Below are 11,024 nucleotides of genomic sequence, written 5' to 3'. Positions count from 1 at the left end.
AAGGTATGGCAAAATGACTGGTTGACGCCAGTCATGTTGCCATACCTTACCTTTTTCTGAACTGACGCCACTGTTTGTAACGGAGTATTTCTACATTGAAATATTGATACTTACTTGATACATGTAGACTAAAGGTATAAAAACCTTAATTCCACCACTGCAGAAAACGAAAGCTGTCAGTTGCACTGAGTTGCACTCATTGCACTGCTGCTTTAGTGCTTGCCTTGCTTCCGTCCCGAAGTGCCAACACCCGGAAGGGTGGTAGGCTACTTCAACTAGTTCTGCAAACACAACACGCTCGTTGCCGTCCTCTGTAAAGCAAAAACACATCTGCTGCTCGTTTGACGATGCTTTGCGTATTGTTTTGAGACATTTTTAATGTCCCGACGTTGACCGTGAAAACGTGCGCGTGTACCGCGAGTGAAGCTGTGTGCTGTTGCGGGTCAGTTTGATGTACGTGTAAACTTCTTACCTGTGCACAGAAACGCAGACCAGCTGTCGGTTCACCTGCTGCGCAAGTCTCTCTTGGATTTACAAGATCAGGCAAGTGGGACGATAATTTAATATATCAGATATTTATAAAACAATATAGATAAGCTGGACTACCTGAAAAATTGCTCATTGATGAAAGTCTCTCTCACTCTGGTGAAACTAGCAGTCTGATTGTAAAGACAAAGGCAATAACCAAATGAAGGTTTAAAACAACAACAAAACGTATTAAAATGTTGTTTTGCGATGTTCATCTTAATCAGATCAGAGACAGTGATGCACAGTAGCTCTCAGAAAACAAACAAACACACCTGGCATGTCCTGCCACTGGCATTACTTAATACATTACTGGTAGTGGTAGGACATGACATGTCGAATGTACCATAGCTGTGTAGAATTTGCTTCTTATTAAACAGGAGGTGAAACACTATGATTCGTTCTTCTAACTAGAATGTCTGCCATTATGCAGGGTTGTCAACATTGGACGGTCAGAATCCAGGAGATTTATTTTTTGGGGGGTGCGCGGAACTCTCCTACTGGGGTCTGGGGGTCCTCTCCCCAAAACCTCTTAACAGATATATACTTTCCTGTGTTCTGTTGAATTTTGTGCATGTTTGATACTTTTATCAGGCTTGCTTTACTAGCACTGGTACAATTTCAGCCTTAAATGCCAAATGTAGGTGAATAATAATGACTTCTCATCTTTAAGTCATTACATTTAAATGATCTTTCTTGCATGCATTGCCCCCAACCCTAAAGCGGGGGGTCTGGGGGTCCACCCCCAGAAAAAATATAACATAGTAGATGTAATTTCCTGTGTTCTGGTGAATTTTGTGCATGTTTTATACGTTTATCAGGCTTGCTTTACTAGCATGGGTACAATTTCAGCCTTAAAATGCCAAATGTAGGTGTACAGATTTGATGACTGAAGCAAAGGATTTAATGATGACTTCAAATTTTTAAGTCATTACTTAAGTGAATATGTGTCTGATCTTTCTTGCATTCATTGCCCCACCTCTAAAGCGGGGGGTCCGGGGGTCCTCCCCCAGAAAAAAATAACATAGTAGATGTAATTTCCTGTGTTCTGGTGAATTTTGGGAGTTTGATACCAAATCCAGGAGAAATCCAGGAGATTTGCCAATCCAGGAGCATGCCAGGAGATGGGGTCAAAATCCAGGAGACTCCTGGGAGATCCAGGAGAGTTGACAAGCCTGGCCATTATGTGTTAACCGTGGGAGGGTGAGGTGCTCATTGCACTTGGTAGCTGGTAGATTTGAAACTGTCCAAATGTGTGCTTTATTTATTCCTGTGTATACATATGTACAGTAGGCTACACACAGGTGCCTCAGTCAGTGCAGGATCTGACTGACAGACAGTATCATAACCACCATAGACTTTTATAAGTCTGTGATTTGTCATTGGGAAAACGGTTTCCCGTTGGCTCTGAATGAATTGCATTCCTTCTTGTGTTAACTGAAATCTAATGATACGCATAGCTTTGACCTGATTCAGTGTTTAGGGCTTTCATCTGGTAATAAAAGTCAGTTCAACCAAATTTTAGGTTGGCAAAAAAATGTAAAACTAGTCCAAACATTTTTATGTTTTTGATCTGCTTCAATAGATCGGGTTTCCATTTCTGTGCATTGCTTTTGTTCAGCGCAGCGCTCCTTGCTCTTGTATTACATGGCACATTGTGCGAATTCCAGCTTCAGTTTCTGAGGGATAATTTCCTAAACACAGGGATGTTGCCATCACAAATATTGACATTCTGTGTTGTTTACCTTGGCTCATTGATTCATCCACTTTATTCCCTTCCAGGCGTGACATCGTTTCTTGGAAGAACACTCTCTACGGGACCCACGATAACAAGCCTACAACCCTCAACACCTACACTCCCATCTCCCCTCACCCATTCTTGCTGCTTGGTCCCTGTGTCCAGCCATGAGCACTCAACCACGGAGGATCCGCTTAAAGCCCTGGCTCCTAGCCCAGGTGAACAGCGGACAGTACCCAGGCCTGCAATGGCTAACTCCAGATCACAGGCTCTTCCAGATCCCCTGGAGGCATGCCACACGTCACCTGCCCATGTCGGAGGAGGAGAACACCATCTTTAAGGTCTCACCTGAAGGGAATTCTTTAACAGGTCTCATTTCATAGCATAGGAATGTTCAACTGTTGAACTTAAACGAAGCAGATAAAGCGATAGAAGCACTAGGGAGAAGAGATTAAAAGTGGATCTGTTTTGTCTTATCTCTAATGTGGGCCACTAGTCATTTGTTTGACACATGCTGACATTACCTTATCATGCCAGCTGACAATATGTTATCATGCCAGTTATATTTCCCCTTACTGTGGTTATTTATAGTGTATTGCTCAGTCGAGTCCATAGCATGCTAGGGAAATTGCGGAACACCAGACATACTGTACAGGGGACACATGTTCCTTAGGAAGTAACTCCGGATTGACATTTGCAGAACACGGAGAAAAGTGAGAAGCGCATAAGAAAAGGCCTTAAGGGAGAAAGAACTTCCTTATCCAGACTGGAATGGTGGTATGACTGGCGTACTTTTTGGGGGGTTTTGTTTTTCAGTTTCATTTCACTTTCTCAGGGGCCTGTTGTTTCAGTAATTTTCAGAAAAAAGGTCATTTGGAGGTGATCATTTCCTTGTTTGCAGTTGCCTTAGTCACCATCTATTTCTGGCTATAATAATTGTTCAGTGTACCGGTAGTTTGTTTTGTAACATTTCACTCCATAGTGAAATCCTCAGTGTCAATTTATCCATTTCTAATTGTGTATAAAGTGTATAAATGTAACCAAATGGACCCATGATGCCTTTGGTTACAATTCTACATACTCACGGTTAAATGATTAAACCAGCTTGTCCAGGGTCCTCATCATCGTGTTGGCTTATGGTGGAAATCTTTGTCAAATTCCATTTTTGCTGGTCCATTTGGTTCCATTTGTACACACTCTTGTGTGCCATAGCATCGTAGATAATCAGTGTCATACATATTCTGAAGAAATCCTGGAGACATGACATTCAGTAATTGGGTGTTATGACCAAAATAAGAACATTATAACAGTGTTTAAAACAGAGAATCACATTGATGTCCCCTGTTTACCTCTCAGGCCTGGGCCCTGGAGACGGGGAAGTACCAAGAGGGGGTTGATGAACCCGACCCAGCTAAGTGGAAGGCCAACCTTCGCTGTGCCTTGAACAAAAGCCGTGAGTTCAGACTCAAATACGATGGCACCAAGGAGACTCCCGTTCAGCCGTACAAAATCTACGAGGTTTGCGACCAGCCTGTTAACGGAGGTAAGCATAGCAGACGTTGTTTACTGCTTAATCTCAGAGGCTGATGTGAATGATGTATGCTGACTAAGCTGAAAGTGCAGAACTTCACTGTTACATGAAATCTTTGGACATACATTTTCGTAATGCACTGAAATGTGACAGTTTTCTTTTAAAATCCGCTTTCAGATACTGTTGATGAAGACGAGGAAGAGGTAAGGAATTAAAAGTGAGAAATGCAACAGAAGCTGTACTTGCCTGTGGATGGTTTATGATTTAATCTTTATCTAACGTTCATGATTTCAGATGCCGAATCTTGTTGGTCTCACAATTAGTAAGTAAAAGGTCCTTAAATATTATTGTTGGAGTAGCCTATATGGTCTCTTTCGTAACCAAGAGTATTGATTGAGATTGGTCATTGATCATACGACTATATTGGGAGAAAGAGAAAGAAAAGTACATTGCTCATCAATACATCCTAGGTGCCCATGTCCAACTTGTATGCCTTTGTCAGTAGCAATAAAGAACAGACAGTCCTACCAGATTTAAAGCAGGAGTCAGTAATCACAAAGATAGAACAGACAGTGCAGGTGACACTGTAAGCTCTAATGGGGATCAAGCTTGGCTGTGGAGCCTGATGCTACTGGCACAAAAGAGTGCTGAGGGGGAATACGTCTCTGCTAGAGGGGATGGGAATGGTTCTCCAGGATAGCATGTGTGTGTATATTTATCTGTCTGAGAGAGACCTATACTGTACTTTGTTGACTGGAGTCCCCCAGCGGTTCATACCTTCTTTTTGCTCTACACCAGAATATCTTTGCATTGTAAGCTAGTAAATCAAATGTTCACTAGAACAGGGAAGCTAGGTTTCATGTGGTTAAGACGTGTTTCTTAACGATGTCTTCCAGATTCAGGACGTAGTGACCCACCATCATTCCCCACCTTCCCTGCACACACAGAGGTTGCGCACTACAGCACCCAGGTGAACGGCACGTTTCGACCTGCCCACCTCATCCCAATGCCCCATCTTCCTGACAGCATGCAAACCAATTCCAGCCTTCCTGTGACAGCTGACCTTCCTCGCTCAGACTTCCCGGCCCAGGTTCAGCTGGTCGGTGGCATGGACCAGGGTGATTTTGTGCATCGTGGACGACTCTCAGACGGGCGAGGTATAGCACCCACAGCCCTCTCAGAGATGCCTCCCCCTGTTGCCTCTGCACCCCCTGGGCCAGCCCCTATGGATGATAGCCCCATGCCAGGGGTCCAAACCCAGGGAGAGGCACAGGCTCAGCCCTGCAAGTACGACCTGCTGAGCAGCCTTCCATGTGAGTAGAGCATTTTCCCTGTGCAGTGCGGTGGGAACCATAGTCACATGCGTAAGACACAACCACATGCAACAGCATATTTGTGTTTCTTTATCCCTCCGATTATACAGTACATAGATAGCGTGGTTAAACTTGGTGTTATTTGAGATGCACATCATCACAATAGCCGTGGCCTGATTTGCCATTATGCGGATTATGTGGGTCTTAGTGGAAAAAGTCGGTAACACTGGCGCACATGCATACCAGTCTGTCACACCCAGCAGTTGACACACACTGGCATAAAGACGGAAGGCGTGGCAGGTTCTGTGGTTAGTCTCGTTACCCTCAGGCAAACATATTTATTGTTTCATTTGTTATTGTTTGCATCTAATTAAATATCATTAGCATTGTGAAAATGAAAAATTGTAGTGTTGACACACTTGCTCTGCTCACTCCATGTCTTTCACCCTTCCTGTCTGTTCATCTCTTCTTGTCTATGGCTGTGACCAGTGACTGATCTGGACATGAAATTCCAATACCGCGGTCGCACAGCAGATTTTCTGACCGTCAGCAACCCCCAAGGCTGTCGACTGTACTACGGCCACCTGGGGCCCACTCCTGAACAGGTGGACCTCTTTGGGCCCGTCACGCTCCAGCAGGTCCGCTTCCCTGACACAGCCGGCATCCAGAACCAGAAACAGAAGTTCTACACCGAGGCTTTACTGGACGTGATGGATCGCGGTTTGATACTGGAGATCTGGGAGCAGGACATCTACGCCATCCGCCTGTGTCAATGCAAAGTGTACTGGTCCGGACCCGGAATGCCCGAGCAGGGCCTGCCAAACCCCATGGAGCGGGAAAAGAAGATCAAAGTGTTTAGCCTTAATGACTTCCTGCAAGGTGAGACGCGCAAATTCGACATACTGAACATTGACTAGTGACTCCTACTGCAGCCTATTCAATAGGGGCGGCATAGCTCAGGGGTAGAGAAACCGTTATTAGAGCACGAAGGGTTCCCAAGCGGTTCCCAGTTCGAATCCGGGCTCCCTCTGAGTTAACGTCGAAGAGTCCTTGAGCAAGACTCTGAACCCCTAGTTGCTCCCAGTGAGTAGGTTGGTGCCTTGCATGGTTTCCTCCGCCACCGGTGTATGAATGTGTGTGTGAATGGGTGAATGTAATGCACAATCTATGTAAAGCGCCTTGGATAAAAGCGCTATATAAATGCACCATTTACCATTTACCTGGGGGAGATACCTTGAACCTCAATGTACATTATGGTCTCCCGGTGAAATTACCCAGATGAAAAGCGGCAGCCGGCAGCCCTCTGTGTACTGGAGAAAAGCGCACGGATGTCTTGTCTATACTCTCCCCAGGCCAATAATGGGGGGGATTCATTTGGCAGTAACAGGGGCTTGTGGTTGACTATGCATGGAGAATTGACGATGACAAAATTGTCGAGAAAAATGTGGGGGGATATTTCGTCTTTATGTCCAAACAGTTATTTTTCAGGAAATAAATAACCAGTGTTAGATCCAATGAACCCAATGTAGTTATTTAGTCACCAGCTCTTAGTTTTACTTTTCATCTGCTAAATATTTGTAAAACCCACAGACGGACATCTCTTTCAACAGGGTATCCCTATTTTGGACATGTCTTTCACAAATTGTCAATGTTTTGCTGCTTTTGTGCCATATGGTGAAGTATAAAATAAGGGATTGGTTTATGAAAAAAAAACGGATTAAATATGGAGATACAAGATTTCTGCCCAATAGCTATATCATGTTCAGTTAATCTTGACTGGAATCTTGTTTTTTCTTCTGTCCTCACTTACGGAAAACAGGACTCATTTTGTTCCAGAAAGGCGAAGCCCACCGGCCTCCTCCCTTTGAGATCTACTTCTGCTTTGGGGAGGACTGGCCGGACAAAAAACCCAAAGAAAAGAAGCTCATTATTGTCCAGGTCAGTGCTCTGATTGTATAGCACAGGGGTTTTCAAAGTGGGTGACAGCGGCACCCTGGGGTGCCGCGACGGCAGTCCAGGGGTGCCGCGAGATAATTTGATAATATTTGGAATTTATTTGGACACTATATATAGTATCATTTAAAACTTGAAGTACAAAGTTATTTTCAGTCAGTTCTAACCAAAATGTCTATTATCTCAATGTTTTCCTCACAACATAATCACTAAAATATGCTATAAATATAAGGTGCTGGGAGTGAAAATGAGGAATATCGTCACTGTCAGGCAAAAACCTTATATCTCCAAGTTTCAAATGTGTATGTTTTTTGGTAAAATAAAAGCCCTACTTCATCATACAAAAGTCTCACACAAGTAGTGAAAATAGCAGATCTACAAGCACACACAAGTGTGCTTGTAGATCGGCTATTTTCACTATTTTAAATTATTTTTAAAATAATACAAAAAGAGAAGGTTTTGGACATACAAATTTCCACCCGACAACAACGATATAATGTAGGGGTGCCTCGGATGAAAAAAATATGGGGTGCCCTGAGACAAAAAAGTTTGGGAACCCCTGGTATAGCATGCCTATACTGACCTTAGAACACTGACAATGTTCTCAACATTATCTCTATATTTGTTGTAGGGCTAATGTTCCATTACTAGACATACAGTAAAACTAAGCAGCCAGTGACGCCACTAGAATCTGTGAATGTGAACACTAAAAACCCCTTACTTCCTGTTTTTAGCTGCTACCTCAGATGTCCTTCTGAGAATCAAGATCCTGAGTGATATTCAAAAGAAATTATTAAATCAGTCGGTCTGTAATCATTTAGTAATGGCGGTCATATACTGTACCTATGGGTGGGTCAGGCCCAAGACAAACAATAGCCTCTGCTTTACTTCCTGTATCAGTGGCGACCGCAGTTTTCCCAGTGAACCTGAGCGCAACGGTGGGGGCCGATGCGCAAGGAGGGTCGCGAGCTTATGAGGAACAGTTGCGTGCATTAGCGCAAGATGAGGATAAAGGAGACCATTAAATGGAAAACATTAAATTAATTTCTGAAAAGGCTTCTAAGCCTACACTAGCCTACTAGTACAACTAGTGGAACCGCGATCTTTCCACACGTGAATAATTGTGGTTGTAAACAATAACACAGACACTATAAATCCTTAGTCTAGTAGTGGGAAGAAGGGGTTATCATCATGGCCCCAAATAACTTTTAAATATCTTGCAATTGGCGACGAGTTTCTTAAGAAATCGGCAAGAGTGCCTCTCAATACATAGGCCTAAAGCTATATAACCTCTCCATCATCGGCAATAGTGGTGTGTGCTCCAGTCCCCACACTCCCGCGCCCCCACCGTTGCACTCAGGTTCACCGGGAAAACTGCGGTCGCGTATCAGTGTGATGTAGTGTCTGCCTATTTAGGAGACCAGAAGTAGGTGATGAGTATTAATTCCAAATATATCCATTCTTCACAAGCCACACATCTTCCTAACATTCTCAGATGCAATTTTTCAGAAAGAAGACAACTTTATGTTATAGAATCGTAATTATAGGACGCTTGCGAGATCTGATGTCAGGCAGCAGCCACTTAAGAGACCATTAATGTGTGTACCATTTCACACCTGGCAAAGCGTGGGATGACGTATCTTCCTAAATTAAGCATATTTGGTCAGGCCCATTTCACCCACAAAATGTATCAGTAACTGGAAGACCAAGGCGAAACAGACCTGAGTCTTTATGGATTCTATAAATATTGCCATTTCTATTATATTAATCTCAAATTTATATAGTGCTTTTTCTAAGTACTCAAAGTCGCTTTTTACATGGTAGTGAGAGTATGATAAACATACTAAATTCTTCTCTAGTAGTAATAAACACTGTTCCCCATAGGTGGTCCCAGTCGCAGCAAGGATCCTGACAGAGATGTTCTCTGGAGAGCTCAATTGGTCCTTAGACAGCATTCGACTACAAATCTCACACCCTGACGTGAAGGACCACACAGTGGAGCAGTTTAAAGAGCTACAGAGACTCCTCCAGAGCCAACACATCCAGGGTCCCTGGGCCAATAATGGGCCGTGAACCAGAGGGTTCACAAAATAAAAGATTCTGGGAAACACCCAAAGCCTGAGGCTATTAAAGTGTGCCCATCCACACTGGTCCCTCCCTAGACCCCTCAAGAGCCTTTGCTTTTGATACTCAATCCAACATGGGGAGGTTACAGCAGTAACTTGTCATGTTGAGTTAACCGGAAGGGCTCTAATGCTGCCATTCTAACCACTGTATTTTATTTTTGGCATTTTCATGCTTTATTTCAGATAGGTCCATGTGTAGAGAGGAAGTCAAGGGCAGAGAGTTTCGAACCATGGTCCTCACGCTCAAAAAGTGCATTATGGTCTGCACTAACTGGCTGAGTCACCAGGCATTTGTATTTGCTTGGCCAGTTTAATGAGAAAGGGAGTATTCTTAGAATTTGACAATTTCAATAAACACCATTGCAGTATTCCTCAAGTGTCAAGTTGTGTTGTTCCTCTGTTTTGTCAGTTGAGATGCTGTCAATTTTCTAATGCTTTTGTAAATCAAGTGTTGGCACAACTGGTAACATGCAATCTGTTACTGGCTCCACACAAGTGTTAGACCACTGTGTTACACTTTTATATTTTTAAAGTCACAATGTTATACCCATTTGAATGTTTTTAATAAATCCTACATGGTTATAGTCTCCCTTTCCAAAACAATTGTTTAATATTCTAATTTGTCAAGAGAACAATTTCTAAGCAGCATTGCTGGGAGGCAGAACAGAATTTGTATATGAAATGAAAGATATGCATTCTTTCCTGGGGACGGGGGTAAAAACCATGAACGTGAGACATTAACCCATTTAGGCCTAGCATTATTGAATGCTCTAACCAGTGAAAAATAGCAGATAAGCTCACATGCGAGCTTGTAGATCTGCTATTTTTGAAAAAGTCGTGAAAATGTGTGCAAATCTTTGAATATATGTATTTTCAAAGCGAACGTTTGTAACTCAAATTTTGCTTCTGGGTGGTCCCTGGAACTAGATATTTTGAGATGGGGGTCCGTGGCCAAATACATATCATTTTGGGGGTCCTTCACATGAAAAGGTTTGAGAACCACTGACATAGTCTCTCAAGAACAGACTAACTGAGCTCCAGTTAAGTGAAAAGGACCTTTTCTTTGACGATGGCTGGCCAGATTGCTGACACAGAAACAGGGTTTTTCAAAAAATCTTAGAAGGATTCAAAAGACACTTATAGAATCGGGTGAAAATTCAAATTTTCACGATTTTTCAAAAATAGCAGATCTACAAGCTCGCAGCGCGGCACTCGGTGCCGAGCTGTGAGCTTGTATATCTGCTATTTTTCAATAGTTAAAGCATAAAATAATGATACACAAAATGTGTACCCGTTCTAAATGGGTTAAAGGACCACTTCAGCCATTTTCAACCTGTCTTCATATAATTGTCTACCCTGTGTCCCAAAGGAGGGCTGTGGACAGTTTAGAACCAGTGACATCAGCGGTAGGCAAGTTTTTTTCCGGTAACACGCAGTCTATCCCCGTTACAATGAGATGGAGCGCTGAGGTGGAGCGCCACACCTACCATCAGCTCCCAGTACTTGCCGCATGACTTGCAACACATGTTATTACTCATACACTGAGTTGGCAGTGCCCATGATCGTACCCATCCATGACCTTGTGCGTCCAAAGGTGAGAGCTCTACCGACTGAGCACAAAGGCAGGCAGGCAGGTTTAAAGTCATTTTAAACAAGACTTTTCAGGAATAGAAAGCCTGGAGTTTCTTCAAACAAGACTATTCAGGAATAGAAAGCTTGGGAGTTTTTCAAACAAGTCCCTTCAGGAATAGAAAGCCTGGAGTTTCTATTAGCCTGGATTCCCCATCGTTGATGTCACTGGTAAGCAGGTTTCTGAACCGTCTACAGCCCTCTGAGTC

The 11,024-nt window shown here is 43.2% G+C and overlaps 1 protein-coding gene across 3 annotated transcripts; it reads left to right on the top strand.

Moving 5' to 3' along the window:
• The first annotated feature begins 271 nt into the window (after nucleotides 1-271).
• Nucleotides 272-9,594, top strand: irf5 (interferon regulatory factor 5). 3 transcript variants are annotated; one of them, XM_080754708.1, is made up of 9 exons: nucleotides 272-543; nucleotides 2,308-2,604; nucleotides 3,620-3,806; nucleotides 3,972-3,997; nucleotides 4,089-4,116; nucleotides 4,742-5,107; nucleotides 5,597-5,986; nucleotides 6,927-7,045; nucleotides 8,945-9,594. In XM_080754708.1, exons 2-9 carry the CDS (start codon nucleotides 2,431-2,433, stop codon nucleotides 9,131-9,133), a joined length of 1,479 nt encoding a protein of 492 aa, XP_080610834.1. In that variant the 5' UTR covers nucleotides 272-543; nucleotides 2,308-2,430; the 3' UTR covers nucleotides 9,134-9,594. The 3 variants fall into 3 exon arrangements, with proteins under 3 accessions (XP_080610834.1, XP_080610832.1, XP_080610833.1); XM_080754706.1 differs by having other exon boundaries at nucleotides 4,691-5,107; XM_080754707.1 differs by lacking the exon at nucleotides 272-543 and adding an exon at nucleotides 1,620-1,728 and having other exon boundaries at nucleotides 4,691-5,107.
• Nucleotides 9,595-11,024: the final 1,430 nt, after the last annotated feature.

The sequence above is a fragment of the Nannobrachium achirus genome (assembly GCF_963921795.1).
Source record: "Nannobrachium achirus genome assembly, chromosome: 23".
Lineage (NCBI taxonomy): Eukaryota > Metazoa > Chordata > Actinopteri > Myctophiformes > Myctophidae > Nannobrachium > Nannobrachium achirus.
This window is presented reverse-complemented; position numbering and strand designations above follow the sequence as displayed.